The 21,552-nt window shown below is 40.7% G+C and overlaps 1 protein-coding gene and 1 long non-coding RNA gene across 2 annotated transcripts; both read right to left on the reverse strand.

Moving 5' to 3' along the window:
* Positions 1-254: 254 nt before the first annotated feature.
* LOC136445183 (collagen alpha-1(I) chain-like) lies at positions 255-14,909 on the reverse strand. The gene is made up of 8 exons (XM_066443051.1): positions 14,705-14,909; positions 14,088-14,249; positions 11,138-11,218; positions 10,411-10,530; positions 8,891-8,968; positions 8,144-8,725; positions 7,567-7,804; positions 255-408 (listed from the first exon to the last, which is right to left on the reverse strand). The coding sequence occupies exons 1-8, from the start codon at positions 14,907-14,909 to the stop codon at positions 255-257; spliced, it is 1,620 nt and encodes a 539-aa protein (XP_066299148.1).
* A 14-nt stretch (positions 14,910-14,923) lies between these two features.
* LOC136444372 (uncharacterized) lies at positions 14,924-15,680 on the reverse strand. Its single transcript, XR_010757256.1, has 3 exons — positions 15,564-15,680; positions 15,243-15,320; positions 14,924-15,067 (listed from the first exon to the last, which is right to left on the reverse strand). It is a non-coding gene; the product is annotated as an uncharacterized lncRNA (long non-coding RNA).
* Between the last annotated feature and the right edge of the window lie 5,872 nt (positions 15,681-21,552).

Here is a 21,552-nt window from a genome sequence, read left to right on the forward strand (position 1 = left end):
ATGTTCAAGTTGTTTGTTGATTCTCAAGGCCAGGTTAGACACGGAGGGCAACAGAGAGGCGGCGGCGAGGAAAGCAACCGACTTCGCTGGCAGGCAGGCCCGGAACTGTGAGAGCTTGACGGGTGAATTATATAAACCACTGCGGTCACATTTTGTCGGGAAGTTCTGCCATCACCCGGGCACCGTGAATGTCATTTCAAACTTGTTTCATGCATGTATCGGTGTTAGTGTTAGCAAAATTGTTCAAATATTGCTTAGCACTGAGTAAAGACAATTCTGTCCCTGTGTTTGCAGTGCTGGTCTCCGAGCTTGAACTCATTGGCCAGGGCTGACGCCTTCCTGACCTGCTGGGGGCTGGTGCAGAAGTTCAGGTTCAGCCTGTCTGAAGCCGGGGAGGGGCTGTCCAACCTCACCTCAGATGTGATTGATTGTTATGTTCATTTCTATAACATGTGTAGCAGTGGATCGGAGTGAATGTTTGTCTTCCTCAAACGTGACATATGATAAATATGAGATGTGAACATATGTATTCCATCTACATTTACAACTAGATAAAAAAGGGTAAGGAGTTCAGAGAAGTGGTATTATTATACTTTGTCCGGAGAAACAAAAGTTTTACCAAATACCGTCATGCTTAAACAAATTGAATTGGAAGTAAGGAGGTATATGGCATGTATGCGATGGTCCCATGTTTTTCATATATCTTAGAATGGAATTCTTCGATATAATTATTATATAGTGAATTCATACTTAATATTAGCATATGAAAGAGTTTTGGACTAACTGAAGTTTTCTTATCATAAATGATACAGATTTAGTTAGAAGGGCAACTTGGTCCACTTTTCTCGTTCTCTACACATTTCTTTTCCGTTTTTTAAAATCACAATTGATGAACCAGAAAGCCTGTTGTATTCATACTACATGTACATATAGCAATTATATATATGGCCTCCGTCGGTCAGTATTGATCATGGTGAAATCCTAATTCACAACAGCCCTACAGCATCGACTATGGCTAAACAGCCCTATACGAGAATGGCAGTCTCTGCCACAAAAATCACATCTGTAAGCGGACTCAGTTATACGAACTATGTAAATGCACAAGGAAAATAAAGTTTTGGACCGATGAGCATGTCGTTGTCTTTATTTTAACAAGCAGATAAGTTTTGATCTTACATGGTCACAGTTTCGAGGTCAAGGTCAAATAAGCTTAGAATCTTCAAACCCCTTTGCGAGTCTTTCACCATTTCCCCATTCTCGAAAAGAACGAAGTTTGGCAATTTGGCGGTCTCCTTTATCACTTTTCATGATACGGCCGGGAGCGGTACTGCAGATTAGGCTCCGATAGGGTATATACTCCCGTGTTGTAAAATGCGAAAACATCCAAGGAATGAAACTTCAAGCAAGTAAATACTGGACCAAAGCGGTCTGAAAATCTTCGCACACATTTAGAATGACTTGTAAGATTTTTCAAAACACCATTGGCATAGCAAGGGTAGAGTTTTATGTGCTGGGGTGGAGCTCATGTCACATTGGTCGAAGCGCCGCCTATATTCGTTTACACATCAAGTTTTGTTCGGTATGATTAATTCTAGAATGTATGTAGACATCATTAGCTTCCCTTCAGGACTGTGGTGTTTTATTAAAAATGTGCAGCGTTTTCAGCAAGCCAGTCTGAACAACCAGTCCGTATATTGCAGGTACTGGTAATGTGCTTGTGATATCTTTGTGTGGTCTGTTTTTGTCCATATGTGTATTATAAATGCGAATAAATGTTAGTATCAAAAGCTCAACGTTCTCAAAGGAAGTGAATGATAATCATATATGTCATAAAATCAATTATTATGGTGAAAACCTGATGTGTACAGGAATATAAAAGATCTCCAAGCAGATGTTGGGGGTGGAAGATCGTAATGTTTTCTGTGTGGCGGCCGGGCTTCTCTGACAGTCCCTTACCCCATATAAATGGGTGAATAGTTGTGTCTATGCCCAAGTTTCTCAAGGGAAGCCAAAGATGTTCACATATATCCTAAAATTAAACATTACGAACAAAACTCGATATATACACGAATATAGGCGGCGCTTCGGCCAATGTGACATGACCTCCGCACCAGCACTTACAAATCGACCCTTGCTGTGCCAACGCGTGTTTTGAGAAGTCTTGCAGGTCATTCTAAATGTATATGAATATTTTCAGACCGGTTTGGTCAGGTGTTCACCGGCTTTAAGTGTAATGCTTTGAATATTTACCCGTTTTACAAGACGGGAGTATATACCCTATCGGAGCCTAATCTGCAGTACCGCTCCCGGCCGTATCACAAAAAGTGACAAAGGAGACCGTCAAATTGTCAAATTGTGGTATTTTCGGGAATGGGGAAATCGTGAAAGACTCGCAAAGGGGTTTGACGTTTCGAGGCTTTTTTGACCTTGAACGTGAAACTGTGACCATGCAAAATCAAATATTACAATACCTTAGACATTTCGCCAGAAATACAATGGTATACTAGATGATAAATTACATTTCCTTTGCATTTTACAAATAGAAGTGGTTGAGTCTACATTTACTAATAAATCGTCAATTTCTGAAAAGCTACTACATCCAAATATTAAATTGCAATGTATAAGATGGAAAGACGATGCACAAGTTCAACGGTGTTTATGTCTGTATATCGATCAAAAGATCCAATTTCTTTTCAAACGCTATTATTCTAAGGTGTTTGTGTGACTTCACGATACAACCGTTAATGCTATGATTAACATTATCATAATCTATTCATTTGGATACGGCTGCTATAGCTAAGACTTGTACATGTAGTTGTTTAGTCGCAAACGTTTTTTTATATGTGATAAATAGTCCTTTTTGATGTACTTGTGCCATAGAAATATTCCATCAAAGTAGGGGTGTTTTTGTTGCGTTGTTGTTTAATGAAAAAGGCACAATTTCGACCACAAACAAAAGTTTCAGAGTCACAGAGATTACAGAGTGCTACTCACAGTACCATGACAGTTGACGGTTATGTTGTTCGCGAAAGAATGACAGCTACCAAGTCTCTACAGACGTACTGTAGACATTACAAGCTTAAGATAACAATCCTTGTCAGTTGTTTTGTACGGTAGCGCCCTTCAAGAAGCTTAAGTGTCATAAACACGTTGCTTTAATTTAGGCCTGTACCCCCACCTTAGATACACTTAAGATGTTCGAAAAAAAGACATGAAATATAAGCTGAGTTTGTATGATGTTTGTTACTGTATATAGATATTTTATTCTCCCCTAGTTATTACCAAGATAAGTTTTCGTAAGGAATCTTATAATCTTAAAGCCATTTAATAGCCGTTAGCTAATAAATGCCGTTAGCCGTCAGGCTTACAGTACGTTCTTGGAAGACTTGAATATACTTGGTAGTTGTCATTACCGACAGAGGCTTTACATACTCTTGGTTAAGGACTAGCTCTATCTAAACCCTCTGATTGTCGAATTTTGTTTGTGGTTTGACAAAGGGCATTGTTTGACATGAAACATTAGTGCAACATCAGTATTCCAGCTACGAATTCAACGAATTACACCGATATACCAAGGACATTCTATGGCACCGGCAAACCATAATGTACAACATTCAATATGTAAAATCCATAAAAAGCTACCAGCATATCACATGAATAGATTATGATAATAAGCACCATAGTATTTACCGTTGCACCGTTAAGTCATCCAAACACCTCACAGATTTTAGAAAAAATGGATCTATTGATCGATAAACAAGCGTAAACACCGTTGCATTTGTTCAACGTCTTCTTATTTCATACATTACGATTAAGATTTTGATGTGGTAATCTTTCAGAAAGTGATGATTTAGATAAGACGTACACTCGACCATTTCTATTGGTAAAATGCGAGCGGAAAATATAATTCATAACCAAATGTCACATTACAGTTTTTGGGAAATGTCTTGAATATCTTAATTCTTTCTTTTAAATGATCACGGTTTCAAGTTCAAGGTCAAATGAGACCTTAAAATTTCAAACCCCTTTGCGAGTCTTTCACGATTTCCCCATTCCCGAAAAGACCGGAATTTGACAATTTGACGGTCTCCTTTGTCACTTTTCATGATACGGCCGGGAGTGGTACTGCAGATTAGGCTCCAATAGGGTATATACTCCCGTCTCGTAGAATGCGAAAATATTCATGGCATTAAACTTAAAGCTAGTAAATATTGGACCAAACTGGTCTGAAAATCTTCGCACACATTTAGAATGACCTGTAAGAATTTTAAAAACACGCGTTGGCGCAGCAAGGGTAGATTTTTAAGTGCTGGGGTGGAGCTTATGTCACATTGGTGGAAGCGCCGCCTATATTCGTGTACGGATCAAGTTTTGTCCGTAAATGATCAGTTTTAGGATATATGTGGAAATTATTCGCTTTCCTTGAGAACTTTGGTCTTTTACTCAGCTGTTCATCCACTTATATGGGGTAATGGATTGTCAGAGAAGCCCGGCCGTCACTCAGAAAACATTATAACATTGCATCCCAACGTCTGCTTGGAGATCTTATCCGAGTTTCTATGACAACTGCAGCCTTCTATTCCATCTGTTCAACCACTGGAATAATAAATATGTGAACACAAAACACTAAAATGATATTGCAGGGGTATGTATCCTCGTAAATAGATTCGACTACAGTGTAAAATGAACTTATTCAGATTTTGCAATCGATAATCTCGATTAAGAAAGGCAAGAGATCAGAAGGAGTTGTAGTGCCCGTCGTGTGGCGGTTCCAAACGCCGCGACTTCCAGGAAAATCGCCCCGGATGGGACACGTTTTCAAGCAAACACCTCCGCCCTTTCGTCTAGCTACCTGTACACGTGTTAAAACCTCATTGACACTTGAAATGAAGACTCAAGTTTTCCATTCAAGACCTTTATTGCTTTACATATCTTGCCACCTTATTTATTGTACACTGACATGTTGTGGCAAACGTCGATGCACTTTGTCTCTGTTGCTAAACTACCTACTCTACCTTAACACGGAGAAGGTTTCCAGACATCCCAATATCTATTTGTACTTCAATCATTAAAATTTTAAGACACAAAACTAAGATATAAATCTGGAGCTAGATGAGTGGTTGATAATTCCCTGGTAAAAACAGCCGTCGTCAAAGGCCACACAGCCTCCACTTGCTTCTTGCAGCTGCGTCTGAGGTACTTCTCCTCCTGCCACGGCAGCGCCACACACTGACGGGGAAACGTACTGCACCTGCACATGAGGAATATGAAACAAAAAAACGCCATCTCACAGTCTACAGTAGAGCTATCTCAATCTTTTTGTCTCATAAAGGCTTGTAGCCAAACCTGTATCTTAACAAAAAGTGACATTGTGTGGAACGACTGACCTCAGGTAAAGTCGATCATCACTTCGCAGAGTTTTAAAATTGTGTTAATCGTTTAACATACTTGTTCTAAAGCCCCGCTTGGAGAGAACATTTCAGCGCTGCATTGACAAACGGAGACACGTACATTCGAAAAGGCAGTGTTGTAAACAATGTTTTTATATTGACATTTTTCAGTTTCAGCAAGTCAGAAATTTTGAGTAAGAAAGATGGCTAAAATAACGTCAAACAACTGGTCAATGAATAGACATGTTGCTGATAGTAAGATAGTAGTAGATACACTCTAGCAAGACAACAACTGTGCCCCTCCCCCTTCAAACTTCCATCGTCTGGCATCGGTCCTTTCACCCGTCAATGGCTCCATAAGACTCGGCAGAATCACTGTGTCCATCTCCTGCCTCATGTCGGGATCACACTCCTTCATCATGCTAACCTCAAAACGCGTAAAATTAAACCTAAACTGACCCCTGTTCGTGTAAACATGCAGTGTTGGTAGTGTTAGATTTTGTTAAATTAGCCTGTGCTTTGTATATGAATCGCTAGAGGCCGCTATTGCATGGTGTTGGATGGCGTTCAGCACCAAGGACAGGTATGTTTGAAAGAGGCTGGACTAGTCACGACACCTTTCGGAGCTGTACGCATAACTAGGATAACTGATTTGTGGTCATTTGTCTACTGTAGTGGATAACACAGCTGTTGAAGAGTCCTTGAGTTTCCGAAGAACCACGATCTGATATCTCATCAAACGGCACAGTCAGATGTGGAGGTGGGCGACAGGGAAATGCACTTCATCTAGACCACACAGTAGCGGCCTCTAGTAATTCAGATGTAAACTGCAATGTAAACTTGGTCATTACAGCCCGCGTCATTAGCGTCGATTTTTCTGGGTATTCCTCACCATTATGTATAGATGATGGCCACATCTAAATCTATTCCTACTGACTGTAATGCCAATGGCTGGTGTTTCTCCGGGTAAGTATCGAACATTTCTCAAACTGTGATATGTCAAAGCGAGAAGTCAATAAAGCTAAAATGAATTATTTCATCAAAATTCTTTATCAATTTTCCTTCTACATCATGTTTTCACTTACATTATATGATGTTTCAATTAGCCACACGGTCCTTTTTGAGTTTTGTTCTCGTAACGAAAACTTACCTTCACAGATTCTGATTAATACAGAACACTTTAGAAATTCCACCAAGAGCTTAGCTTCAAAGGTTACTAGAGATTACAGATAATATAAATGTCTTGATTATGTAAGTGTTCTAGAAGTTCTCTTATGGTTTTTCTCAACCACCTCAACTGTATTCCAGATTCCAAACACTACGTACACTACACATCTGTATTCCAAACGCTACTAGACTAGACAGGAAAAGCTCTTCTGTTTTCTGATATCGATTGTCAAATAAATGCCTGATGAAAGTATAAACTGATGGATCAATACTACTTTTAGTTAGATTTTTTATTGTGACAGATTTGATAGAGCTCTTCTGTTTAGTCGTTATTGAATAAAAGCTTAATTAACTTATGAATCCTAAAATCCTACTTGTGATTATATTCTGACTTTGGACATCGGATCATCACAACCTTGTCTCTTTAAATGTCATCCTGTCAAAGCATGAAACATACCAATAGCTCAACAAGTTACTGAGTTAACATGTAATCATTCTACTAGTATATTCATATACACATGTACGTATTGAATATAATACTGACATTATTTCATTTATCCATTACAGCGGGATAGTCTTTACAAACTCATCTTACATCCAAAATATGGCTTGCTAATTTGACTCTTCAATTTCAGCTTTTACATACATTTTGTATACCACATTTCACAAGTTTACTACCGATCGCTGTAGACCCATGTTACCATGAACAAAGGCGCTATCATCAAAGGAATTTTGAATCTACTTTCACAAGGTGTTTAGCACTAGAGGTAATGAGCACATGAATGATCAAGCCGTTTCGCTACCTGGAACGATTTGGCATATGAAGAAGTACCTATAGTCACAATACTGGTCGCGCCACCTATCTGTAAGGTGTTTGTGTAACCGCTTATAGTAAACTACGCAGTCTGGTTCGCGCCAGTGTAAGTGACCCTGTGGCAGACCATGCCCGTTGCTTGGTTGGGACTCGGCCCATGAGTTGTACTCCCCAAGCGGAGAACCATCCACCCACTCAAACTTTCCTTCTTCACGCTGGTCATGCAGGCCGATCCACAATTTCTCATCAGGGACATTCCTTAGCTTACGATACAAGGTGATGAGGAAGTCGTTGATCTGGGCGTCTCGGGGCATGGCGAGGGTACCACCGTCTGCACGACAGGTCGCGGCCGCTTCGCTGAAGGTTTGCTTTACTTTGAACACCTTGTAGCAGATCCCGCGGAATTTCGTATAACCTTGTGGGCAAGACAGAGCTAGTGGGAAACGTAAGAGACACAGGAATGGTACAGATGTCAGGGATATGAGCAAAATTCAAACAGTAACAAAGTGTTTCATTTGAATAACTTATATCTTGTATTTGACTTTTCAGGTTGTGATGTATATTTGTGTATCAGATTAAAGTTATTGGTCTATAACCACTAGAACATAGTCTAACCTCCGTTCATGACATAAGAATGCCACTATAAGAACAGGACAATAAAATGAGAAATTGTATAATCATCACACATGTACAGGTTAACTGCTTATTTTTGAGGTCAACTCGCATGTTGGAATATTTCAATATTTCAATAGAGGGTAACTTGTAACCATACCAGTATCCGGCTTGCCCCAAATGCCTGTCTGATGACATTCAGGAGGTCCGGTAAGGTTTCGACAAGTTGGCCTTCCTGGTCGCCAGGATGGTCCCACAGGCCCTGGCAATCCTGGAGACCCAACGGGCCCCCTTTGTCCCGGGAGCCCAGAAGGCCCCGGGACTCCAGTCTTGCCGGTCAGTCCTCTGGGTCCAGCCTGCCCCATGGGTCCAATAAGTCCAGTTGTCCCCAGGGACTCCTTTCCTCCTGGGGGTCCAGGAGGTCCAGGGACTCCATCCTTGCCACCAGGTCCCCTGGGTCCAGCCTGTCCCATGGACCCCTTTTCTCCTGGGGCTCCATGAGGCCCAGGGACTCCAGCCTTGCCATCCTGTCCCATGGGTCCAGCTGGTCCCAAGGGTCCCCTTTTACCCTGGAACCCAGGAGTCCCAGCAGACCCAGGCACTCCTGGCTGCCCAATGGGCCCCGGGGGTCCAGATGGCCCCAGGGGTCCAGGAGGGCCCGGAGGACCGACAGACCCGGCGTCCCCTTGCAAGATGGGCCCAGTCATGTTGGGAGGGTTAAGTCCCATAGATCCCCCATTACCTGAAGTGACACATATGTATCAAAAGTATAAAAAATGATGAAATTCAAGAACTAGAAACATGTCAAATTTCAACAAATATTTTCAAACGAAAAAATACTGACATTTGTTTTAGCCTAAGAATGGAACAAACCAAGTGCAATGTGATATCAGAACATCGTACTTACGTTCCAGCTCGGTTACTCGCAGCTCAGTCAACTGTTCTTCTAGCTTATTCACCTTTTCAGCAAGAGTGATCACCTTAACTGTATCCAGACAAAAACACACTTGTCAAGTTCTGTAATCATGCTTGGAATTTTTGAGAACTAGCTATGTTCCTAGAGACTAACAACTACATGTATGTATAACCTTCATTATCTCCATGAAAAAAGGCTTTTTCATGAGATACTGTTTTGCTTGCGTTTGGTGTCTGTGTGTATGTTTGTGTCACCGGACGCTTAAAGTCGCCATAACTGTAGAACCTGTACATGGATTGAATTGATTTTTGGTATGTGGGTGGGTGTCAGGTGGAGGAAGGTCAAGGTCGATTTTGGGCTTCCTGGCATGTGTGACTGGAACTGCAATGGCGTATTTGTTAGAATCTTAAATGTAGAAGAACTGAAGAGTGGACGGACAGATCGTCATGTTCTTTGGTACACAGGTAGGTTAGACCAAGTTGTACACACTTAAGTGCAAACTATGCAAATGGCACCGAATTTGCATAAGTTAGGAGGTAAATCGTTTGCATGTGTGTCGTCGGATGCTTAAAGTCAGCATAACTGTAGAACGTGTAGATGGATTGTAATGATATTTGGTATGTGGGTATGCGCTGGGAGGAGAATGGTCAAGGTCGATTTGGGGCCCCCTGGTTTGTGTCCCTGGAACTGCAATGGCCTATTTGTAAAAATGTTCTAAAGGGGAATAACTGAAGAAAGGAACAACAGATTTTCATGTTATTTGGTACACAGGTAGGTTGGACAGAGATGTACACACTGAAGTGCAAATCACGCAAAGTTAGTGTCTTTGCGTGTGTGTGCGCGTGTGTGTATGTTTGTGTCACCGTGTTTGTATGTATGTGTCACCGGACGCTTAAAATCAGCATAACTGAAGAACGCGTGGATGGATTGAAATGATATTTGGTATGTGGGTAGGTGTGGGGAGGAGAAAGGTCAAGGTCGATTTTGGGCCCTCTGGTATGTGTCACTGGAACTGCAATGGCGTATTTGTCAAAATCTTCAAAGGAGAATAACTGAAGAAAGGAGCGACAGATTTTCATGTTATTTACTTGGCAGGTAGCTTAGAGAGGGATGTATACAATAAAGTGCAAATTATGCAAATTGGACTTAATTTGCCTAAGTAATGGGAAAATCTATATTTGCAGTGTTGGCCATTGTGGCACTTCTAACAGCTGTTAGTGTTGATAGCGAAAGTGGGTCAATGTGGAACCTGAGCCCCCGACAGCTGCAGGTGGCCGGGGGTCATACCATTGAGCGATATAGAATGGGGGGAACTGGTTTAATACAAAAAAAAGTTTCATGGAGATTTTGGGTCCTAAGACTCTTGTTTCCATTATTTTACATACATCACGTTATTTCATTGATATACTTTGCCAAAACTGGAATTATCAGGAATCAGACTGCCATCTCTTAATACGTTTGTTTTTAGATATTTCAATTTTTATCCTGTAAGTCAATAAAAGCAGTCTAACCTGCAAAGAACGGCAGTAGTGCAGCGATGCCTACAATAAACAAAGCGGCGGTGGCTTGCCAGAACTTCTTGCACAGGCGGAACCATTTGGTTTTCTTGTCCATCTCCGTGCCGTAAACATCTGTTTTCAACACGCAAAACCCATTATTTAACAACTAGCTCTATTCAAACCGTGTAATGATACATAGTATTAATGAATATGTAAAAATGTACATACATCTAATAGGAAAAATAACAAAGAACGAAACGTTCAGTTCACAACTTTTCAAACAATTGATTATTTGTTTGAAACACCAGAATCGCATTGAGTTATTTTTCAATCTGTCGACCAAGCATTTTCAATACTCAGCATTCAACAGCGAAATATTTAAAACGAATCCAACACGACTTTTCCTCAACTAGATCACAGTGCTCGTATGGTCACTACTTGTCCCTAGTCCTGATCAAAGTTATAAACAGAGGTTATGTATCTGCACTGTGAACTCTATTACCACAATTTTATAATCAAATAAAGCTTTTCGCCAAAGCATCAAAGCAACGAACGTAACAAAGGTCTATACTCAAGTTATGAGTCGCGTGGTATCTATAAATATTATAAACAGATGGGCGTACGTAAGTCCTGCCCCTCCCCTTCATTTGGTCACCTTTCATTCTAGAAAAAGTAGCATAATACTAAAAGTAACAGTTATTACCAGCATTTTGTAACCCGGGATGAAACAATGTCTTACCTGCTCTGGAGACGTACATGGCGTTGGGTATGTTCGCAGCGGCGTCCGCGATTGATCTCCAATCAGTCTGAGCTTGCCGTGCTGCGGAAAAATGTCGAAATGAGCATTAAGCCAAAGAATCTGCAGACTATACTATAGTAAATAACTTCAAACATTCAAATCCACAATGTGAACAAAATTACAAACTGGTCTACTTTTAACAGATGCTACAGTATACTGTTACCTCAGTTAGTCTTCACAATCTTCAAACTTTTCATGCAAGTTCTTGGAGAATTTGACATAAATCAAACAAAAATTGTCAAATTACATCTTTCTTTTATTTTGTGTTGCTTTTCATTAATGACATTTTTTTTCCACATACATTTCAGATGGGAGACCATTTTTACAGCGTGGCCAAATCACTTAATCACCGTCTTCTTTACCGTACAGAATAAATCAGCTAATACTCGTGGTACTTCTCTACTTGAGGAGAACACAAGCTTACTGAATGTGTATATGTCGTAAGAAGGACCCTCCAGAATAACCTGCGAATTTAGAACGTTGAGCGACCGCTTTACAAAACGCTAACGTTAACATAGCAGCTGCCAACTCAAATGAAACAAATGAAAACAGGGTGTAACTTTCTTGGGAGAACTGGAATAAAGCAGTTTTTTTAAATATCATACGAAATCACAAGTTACCTCCCGTGCCCCCAGTCTGGGACTGCTGCTGCCCTCCCGACATTGTGCCACTTGTCAGGTTTCCGGACGGAGAAATTATACGTCCTACACCTGGCGAGGACTGACTGGTCTGAACACAGCCCCAGACTCAATAGAACCTTTCACATTTACACCAAAAGAGTTTTAGAGTCGAGACAAATTACATTACTTGATACAAAACAAGCTACAAAGCATAAATAAGTTGTTTTTCGCTGTTTCTTCAGGTGCAAATTTAATTGTCTATTATCATTTATATCTAAGAATGGGTAGGTTTGAGAAAAACAATTCTTTGAAAGAATATGCATATTAGTAACTACAGGTAATACGTCTATTGCTAGCAGAATTCAATTTTGTTTCATCAGGGGCGTTTTCGACTCGTTTTCATTGAAATGTGAATAAAAATGCACGAAAACACAAGTTTCCCTCACCAGATACACTTCAGCTAAACACGACTCCCCTTTCAAACGTCCATCGTCTGCCTTTCACTAGTCGATGGGCCCATAAAACTTGGCATAATCACTGTGTCAGCCCCGTGCCTCTGGTCCTCCCCCGCTATTGAACCCATACACATGCAAAACTGAACCGAAACACTGAATAAGTCCCGAAACTGGCCCAAGGTCAGCTAAACATGGAGTGCTCTAAATTAGCCTGCTCTTTGGATAAAGGTCGCTAGAGGCCACTATTGCATGGTGTCTGATGGCGTTCAGCACCAAGGACAGGTAGGTAGGTTTGCCTTCATTTCGAAAAAAAGGTGCCAAAGATGGATGTGTATCCCTTAATTTAGATGGTGTACGTTTTAACACCAAGGACAGATTTGATTTGCTTGCATTTGGATGCTATGGATGCACCTAGAATACACAGTAGCGACCTCTAGTGTTTCAGATGTAATCTACAGTGCGAACTTCATCGTCAATTACGTTGGTTTCCTGGCCATTCTTCACCGTGATGTGTATATGAAGGCCTCATCTACATGTAAATCTTTTCCTACAGACCGCAATGTCAATAGCTAGAGTGTCTCCACGCAAGTATCTAACACTTCTAAAACTGTGATATGTTAAAGTCAGTAGCCAATAAAGCCGAATACGAACTGTTTCATCAAAACTCTTTATTGATTTTCAAAATACTTCTTCATCGTGTTTTCGGTTACTTCACATTAAACACGGTGCTTGTTTCAGTTTTGTTATCGTGAATAAAAGTCATGATCCTCCTCATAGATTGCGGATTGATATAGAGAATCGTTTACATTTCACTTACCAGCTAAGCTTAAGAACTTACTAAAAATAACAAATGATATAAATGTGTCTTGATTGCGCAAGATTTCTAGAAGATGTTTTGTGGTATTTTTCTACCGCCTCAACTTTCCACATAAACCTTACTACACTAGGCAGAAAAACTCTTGTTTTCTGATATCGATTGTCAAATAAATGCCTGATGAACTTGATGAATAGATACTACGTCTACTTACAATCTGACTGTTACAGATATGACAAAGCTCTTCTATTTCGCCGTTATTAAAAACAATGCCTAATGAATATATGAATCCTCCAATCCTACTTGTAATCATATTCTGACTTTGGACATAGGGTCATCACAACCTTGTCTATTGAAATTTTATTCTGTCAAAGAATGTAACATGAAACTATCTTCACAGGTGACTGATTCAAAATGTAATAATCCTATATATTTATAGTTACATGTACGTATTGAATAACATCCTGATTAACACTGGCATTATTTCATTTCTTCTTTACAGCGGGATAATCTTTACAAACTCAGTCTACATCCACAACACGGCTTGATGATTTGGCCCCTCCAATTCCAGTTTTTACATGCCTTTCATCAGCCACGTTTACTACCGACCGCTGTAGAACCATGTTACTATTAAAGAAGTTACCACCAACAGAATTCAATAGGTGTTTCGCACCAAAGGTAATGATTACTCCATGTGTACTGTCGAATGAATGATCAAGCCGTTTCGCTGCCTGGAGCGACTTGACATATGAAGAAGAGGACCGAGCAGCAGTTGGAGGCGTACCACCCATTGTTACGCCTTCCGAAATTCAAGCTCAAATAATCATAATGAACGCAGTTTTTAAAGTTACCAAATCCCCTATTGGTTGGTCGAGACTCAGCCCATGACTTGTACTCCCCAAGCGGAGAACCATCCACCCACTCGAACTTTCCTTCTTCACGCTGGTCGTGCAGGCCCAACCAAGCTCCGGAGTTCATCCAAGAGAAATTATCTGGCCTACGATACAAGGAGATAAGGAATTCGTCGATCTCGGCGTCACGGGGCATGGCGAGAGTACCACCGTCTGCACGACAAGTCGCGGACGCTCCACCGAAGCTTTTGCTTATTTTGAACAGCTTGTAGCAGATCTCACGGAATTCCGTATAACCCGCTGGGCAAGACACTGTGGAGGATGCAAGAGACAATTTGAAAGGAATAGTAGAGATATCATACTCTCCAATCAGAGGATGGGTTCCGGCAGGTTTTTGACGTGTTTTTAGGCGTTTTTGTCGGGCTTTCTTCTTTGTCATTTTTTTTGTCTAGCCAACCAAAACTCATTTATATGATAAAAATTCAAACAGTAACTTCAAGTGTTTCATGTGAATAAGTTAATTGCATTTGACTTTTTATTTCGTGATGTATATTTGTGTGCATCAGATTAGACTAATAGGTCTATAAAGACTAGCTATAGAGCATAGTGTAAGGTTCGGCCTCTGTTTATAACATAAGTATGCCACTGTAAATACAAAGTACAGGACGGTGAAATCAGAAATTTTACAATCATTACACGAGTCAACTTCTTATTCAGGACAAATCACATCTTGAAATATCTGAACAGAGGGTAACTGGTAACAATACCTCTGTCCGGCGTGCCCCAAATGCCTGTTGGAGGATGTTCAGGAGGTCCGGCAAGTTTTGGGCAAATTGGCCGTCCTGGTAGCCCAGGTGGTCCCACAGGCCCTGGCAATCCTGAAGACCCAACGGACCCCTTTTTTCCTGGTGGTCCAGGAGGCCCGAGGCCTCCAGCCTTGCCATCCTGTGCCCTTGGTCCAGCCGGCCCCATTGGCCCTTTTTCTCCAGGGGGGCCAGGAGGCCCAGGGACTCCAGCCTGGCAATCCTGTCCGATGGGCCTCATTTCTCCAGGAGGGCCCGGAGGACCGGCAGACCCGGCGCCTCCTGGCCAGATGGGCCCCGTCATGTTGGAAGGATTAAGTCCCTTACCTGGAGAGACAGGTGACACGTGTGTATGAAACTTCATGAAAGATTATAAAAGGCAAGAACTAAAACATGTGAAATCTCAACAAATTTCTGAGCAAAAAAACAGTGACATTTGTACTTATACCTAAGAATGGTATAAACCTAGTGCTATATGATATTATCAGATTATCGTACTTACGTTCAAGCTCGGTTACTCGCAGCTCAGTCGTTTGTTCTTCCAGCTTATTCACCTTTTCAGCAAGAGTGATCACCTTAACTGTATCCAGACAAAAACACACTTGTCATGTTTTGTAATCATCCTTCAGAATTCTGGAGAAATGGCTATGCTCCTGGAAACGGACCACTATATATGCTTCATAACCATTACCTTCCTTACATTACATCAAGTTATTTCATCAATTTACCTGGCCAATACTGGAATAATCAAGAATCAAACTGTCATACTTTTGATTTTAGATATTACAATTTTTATCCTGTAAGTCAATGAAAACCATCTAACCTGCAAAGAACGGCAATAGTGCGGCGATGCCTACAATAAACAAAGCGGCGGTGGCTTGCCAGAACTTCTTGCACAGGCGGATCAATTTGGTATTCTTGTCCATTTCCGTGCCGTAAACATCTGTTTTTATCAAACAAATCTGATTAGTTCTTTTTACACCGTGTAAAGATACATAGTAGTCGTAAATATGTATAGTCCAAAATGCGCATACATTGGATCGGAAAAATAACAAAGGACAAAGCATTCAGTTCAAAACTTTTCAAACAATGAACTATTTGTTTGAAACACAAGAATCGCATGCAGTTATTTTTAAATCTGTTGACCGAGCCTTTTTATTACTCAGCATTCAACACCAAATCGTTTAAAAAGAATCCAATAATACTTTGCCTCAACGCTATTTCTGCCTCTTGGTACCGGTGATCATCTAGATTACAGTGCACATATGGTCGCTTGTTCCTAGTCCTTAGAACATGTTGATTTGATTATATGGATGACATCCTCTGGGTACCCCAAAACTGATGCTAGCGTGCAATTAAAAAGGTTTGACAAAACTAAACACACAGAGTATAGTTTACTGAAATATAGGTTCTCCAATTTTGTTCTTTCAAAACCTATTCTTCAACTTTGAAATTGACTTTGGTATTGTATGACATTAGTATTCGTTTTCCGATTAAAAAAGATCTTTATAGCATGTATGTTCTAATTTTGTAGCTGCCTTTTACGAGTTACAGTATGGCCGGCTGAAAACGTTTTTGTTTGAAAACGGACGAAGATTAATGCGCGCGCCAATCCATATAATCAAATTGACATGGCCTGATCAATATTCTAAACAGAGGTTATCTATATGCACTGTGAACTCTATGGCCGGCATGTTAGCGTTTAAAAAATCTTTTCGCCAAAGGATCAAAACAACGAACGTAACAAAGGCGGCGTAGTTATATAACTTGTATGAATATAACTTGTTACATAACTTGTATGAATAAACAATTTAGCAATTTGTCGACGGGTAAAAAATGAGTCGCGTGATATTTAAAATATTATAAACAGATGGGCGTAAGTAAGTCCTGCTCCTCTCCTTCATTTGTTCACCTTTTGATTTTAGAAAAAGAGTGGCATAGACGGAAAGCATGGGGGAAATATATCAGTGCACACTGTAGTTGATGTAAGTAAACATGTAATAGTAACAGTACCGATATTTTGTAACCCGGGATGAAGCAATGTCGTACCTGCTCTGGTGACATAGATAGGGTTGGTTATGTTCGCGGCGGCGTCAGCGATTGACCTCCAATCAGTCTGCTGTGTAGGCGTGGTGTCTGAGGAAAAATGACGAAATGAGCATTAAGCCAAGGGATCTGCAGGATATGCTGTTAGTAAATAGATTAAACATTCATATCCACAATGTGAACAAAAAGTACAAACTGGTCGGACCAAACTAAGGACCAAACTGAAGACACAGACGCTACAATAAAATACTACCTCAGTTATTCTTCATAATATTCAAACTTTGACCGCCAGTTTTTGAACAATTAGTCAAGAACATCCAATAAAACCTTGGTTTTGTGTTGCTTTTATTTGTTTTCCACATACATTTCAGATGGGAGAACACTTTACAGCGTGGCCAAACCAATAAATCATCGTCTTCTCTACTACAGAATAAATCAGCGAATACTCATGGTATTTTTCTACTTGATGAGAACATATTAAGCTTACTGAAAGTGTATATGTGATCCACCTAAATAACCCGTGAATCAAAACATCAAACGTTTTACAAAACGCCAACGTTAATATTACAACTACCAACTCTTGAATAAAAACAAGGTGCAACTTTCTTGGGAGAGCAGGAATAAAGCACAAATCATGCGAAATCACACGTTACCTCCCGTGCTCCCAGTCTGGGACTGCTGCTGCCCCTCCGACATGGTGCCAATTTTCAGTTTTCCAGACAGAAAAATTACACGTCCTACACCTGGCGAGGTCTGGCTGGTCTAAGAACTGGCTGGTCCGAGAACAGTTTCAGACTCAATACAACCTTTCACAATTTCATCAAAGGAGTTTTAGAGTCGAGACAAATTACATTACTTGATACAAAACAAATTTCAAAGCTTATTTTCGCTGTTTCTTCAGGTGCAAATTAAATGTTTTATCATCATTTACATCTATATATGGGTATGTTTGAGAAAAACAATTCTTAGAAAGAATATGCATATACTTCTATTATTAGGAGAATTCTACTTCGTTTCGGGGAAGTTTCTATGCATTATGGTTAACAGCCCAGACGTCACCTGCACCTAAATCGTCACATGGATAGTCATCAGTGATGTTACTTAAAACTAAACTAAAAACCCACGGGCCACGTACGCCTGCGCCTACAACCGTCTAGATACATCTACATCCACCCACATGTGCCTAGATACGTCTACATTGGCAAAAATTCACCCATATACGCCTAGATACGTCTACATACACCTGCATACACATAGATACGCATACATACGTCGCCATCAGATGTACGAAATTTGTAATGAAAACCTAAGCTATAAGCTACAATCCGTCAATTTCGTTTGATGACTACTGTCTATGATGAAAGTAAACTAAAAATTTTAAAACATGCACTTTATGGTAGATTTTATTGACAACAGACTTAAAAGGATCGCCAATCCTATTCTCATCACGGATATTTTAACGAATATCGCCCTTTTGGATGTGTAATATACAAGTGATAATGGTCTAACGATATAATGCAATCATTGTTTTCTCGACGTCTTGTCGCTTCCCTGATCTAAGGCTGTCTGACGGCTATGCGACTCAAAGTCTGAAATGAAGAACACAAACAATATTTAGCTCGGAAAGGTGACCAACGGTTCTAAACGACATTCAGTGATAACAAACGAAATGATTTTTTGTCTGTCCATCTTAGACAAAATAATGATCTGATAATGTTATTCAGCGTCACAGTCGACTTTGATCGTCTTCTGGCATAAGTTTTGAACAAATCCATCATCGTCATAGTCATCATCTTAATCATCATCACCTTCATCGTCATTGTCGTCATCATCATTATCATCATCATTATCATTATCATCGTCATCTTCACCACCAGCACTTTCGTCATCATAATCATAAATAATCATCATTGTCATTATCATCATCATCATCATAATTGTTGCTATTATCATTGATACTACTGTAAGTATTAAGGTTGTTATCATCGTCATTTTGTTGTAATCGTCATCATTGGAAAATTGTTGTTTTGAATGGAATGTTGCAAAATTCGTCATACTTTACATCCAGCTCCACGTCCTGATAAGAAGCTTCGAGCTGGGCTGGGTTGACGTAGTGACTTCCATTATCATCCGTGTCTGACCTGAAGAGACGATACACATAATTCATCTTAGACTGTAAACTTTACGATAAAGAACGAAATGTACTTTTAAAGGTATCAATGAAAAAATCCCATACTTCGAATATTTAAACGCAACGGATAAATTTATCTTTTTGTTGCGTCTAGACAACCTTTTTATATGAAACATGATCTGTTCATACATGCGAGAAGTTGACTCTATTGGATTAGCTTAGTTTATTACTCTATCTTGTCTACTATGTATGTTTAAGCTATGCATGTATTGCATGTATTTCACTGTATATGTCACATACATATTAGTTTGGTTACATGTTAGACGACAAGTACCTAGCCCCTCGGGGCACGAATGTACAATAAATTAAAGGTCTTTCATTCATTATTATGTGGTCTTCTGAGACAAGTGCACGTTATGATATTTTGCACGATGATTCGGAAAGACAGCAGGCCTAGGATTAGAAAACATAGTACTTGGTAGATACTGACTGAGATATGCTCACCTGTCGTATATTGGATTGTTTACGGCATGACCGAATCCTCTGTGAAAGCAAGATTGACATATGTCAAATACAGTGAACAAACGTTAAACTCACAGGAAAGGGCATACAGATAAATCTACATAGATAACCGTTACAAAGACATCTGATTGGTTACCCGTATATAATCTATGGCCAATCAAAGGCAAAGACAGGAAAGATAGGCAAGATAGTCCATGATTTATGAATATAGGCTTGCGTTTGTCCTACAAATAAAGCCCCCCTTTCACTGGACCCGCGGCACGCTGCGGCCGACCGAATTGACAAAAAACTCAACGAATTTCATCGATTAAAACGAATCTATTCAAGCTTTGCGTGTTTCGTTGTATTTTTGGTCATACATTTAAGTTTTGAATGATATTCCCATTATAAAGTCAAGGGTAACACAAATCCAGTTCAAAACGCAGCGACGCCGCCAGCGTGCCGCGGGTCCAGTGAGGGGGGGGGGCTTAACAAACCTGTACGCGTATGATCTGCTGCGTCTTTGTCCCCGACAAAAGCATACGGCAGCGACCATTCCGACGAAGAGCAGTCCGGCCACAGCGCCCCCTATCGCTGCATACATGAGGATCTGGCCTTCTGTCAGTCCACCACCGTTGCCACGGAGTTCCTCGTTACTTCCCGGTTTTCCCACCGTCATCGGTTCTATGATGTCATGAAGTTTCGTCGATTTTGTGACTTGTCTCGTAATCTCAGTAACCGAGTCAACAGTAGCGATGAAGGCAGTAGACCTATGTCCAGTTTCAAACCTGTCTGTCGGCGTTTCAGTTGTTGTTGCAGCGCCGATAGGTGAGGTAGCAAAACTTGTCCAAGATGGCGACGATGTCATTTCGTCTGTGGTGCTATTAGGACTAGGAGATGTACTGTTCGAGGTAGTGGTTGGTAGAACAGCAGTGGTGACGTGTGGCTTACCTATAATCGTAAATATCGCCCGGAATCCCTGTCCATTCACTGTAAAACGACTTCCAGTAAAAACCACGAACATGGCGTTTCCTGAAGAGGACGTCGTTGCAGGTGGCATGGTGTTCTCACAGTACGTACCAAGCAGAGGTGATGATGTAGTAGGGCCGTCGTACACTTCTACTTTGGTGAACCCACATGCAGCTGACCCAAACACAGTCTCATGCGGCAGGCCAAAGTCTGGAAATTTCAACTCTATTGTTCCACTTGTGACCTGAATGAGCCATTTGCATCGAGCATTGGCGGGGTATTTACCGTCAGGGAAGTTTGGTGTGGTGAACTCTTGAGGACCTTTTGCCGTCAGTGTCAGGGGTGACCCACCGCCACATTGAGCTGGGGAACGTTAGAACAGATATCTAAACCTGTTTATTATACATGCGTCAGGATATGATACCAAGCAATCTTGACACAAATAACAACTTACGGTACTTGTCAATGCAATGTTTTTTTGTGGTAAATACATGCGTGTAAAGGTATATAGTACGTAACGTTAGTCCTATTGCTTTTTTTAACCGTGGGGGCAGTGGGTTTCTAATCCACTATGGATACGGTATTGGAAGGCGGAGCTAATCCCTCTCCTTCAACCGCCTTTTACCTCCCCATCCGAAGACAGGTACCCATTTTACACCTGGGCGGAGTGAGGAAAGCAGTGCCTTTTGCAAGACATCGTCTAGCCTAGAATCGAACCCGTTACTTCCCTCTGTCTCGTGTCTGGTGGCCTAGCGCGGTCATTCGACGTCACGATCTCATAGACTTTAAGCTTATAAAACTAACAAATGTAAGGTACTGACTGTAGGACATATAATGCAACCCACCTGATGTTATTTGGATGACGCAACAGACCACGCACAGCAAACATAACGTCATCCCGTTTCTCCACATGATGTTTAAAAAAAGGTTTTCCACACTGAGTGTACTAATGAAGTCTACGACTAGAGTACACACCCTTATGTAACGAGTGATACAGACCCTGGCTAACTCTGATTGACAAACAAGTTACTTTATTCTGAACGTTGACCTAGAAAATCAGATAAAAGTGCCAAGGTACATGGCCTCACATACCCGGACAAGCGCACTCGCGCTGACTCTGGTATTTGTAAACCACTTCATGAATAGTCAGACGTTAAACATAGGT

This window comes from Branchiostoma lanceolatum, chromosome 11 (genome assembly GCF_035083965.1).
Source record: "Branchiostoma lanceolatum isolate klBraLanc5 chromosome 11, klBraLanc5.hap2, whole genome shotgun sequence".
Lineage (NCBI taxonomy): Eukaryota > Metazoa > Chordata > Leptocardii > Amphioxiformes > Branchiostomatidae > Branchiostoma > Branchiostoma lanceolatum.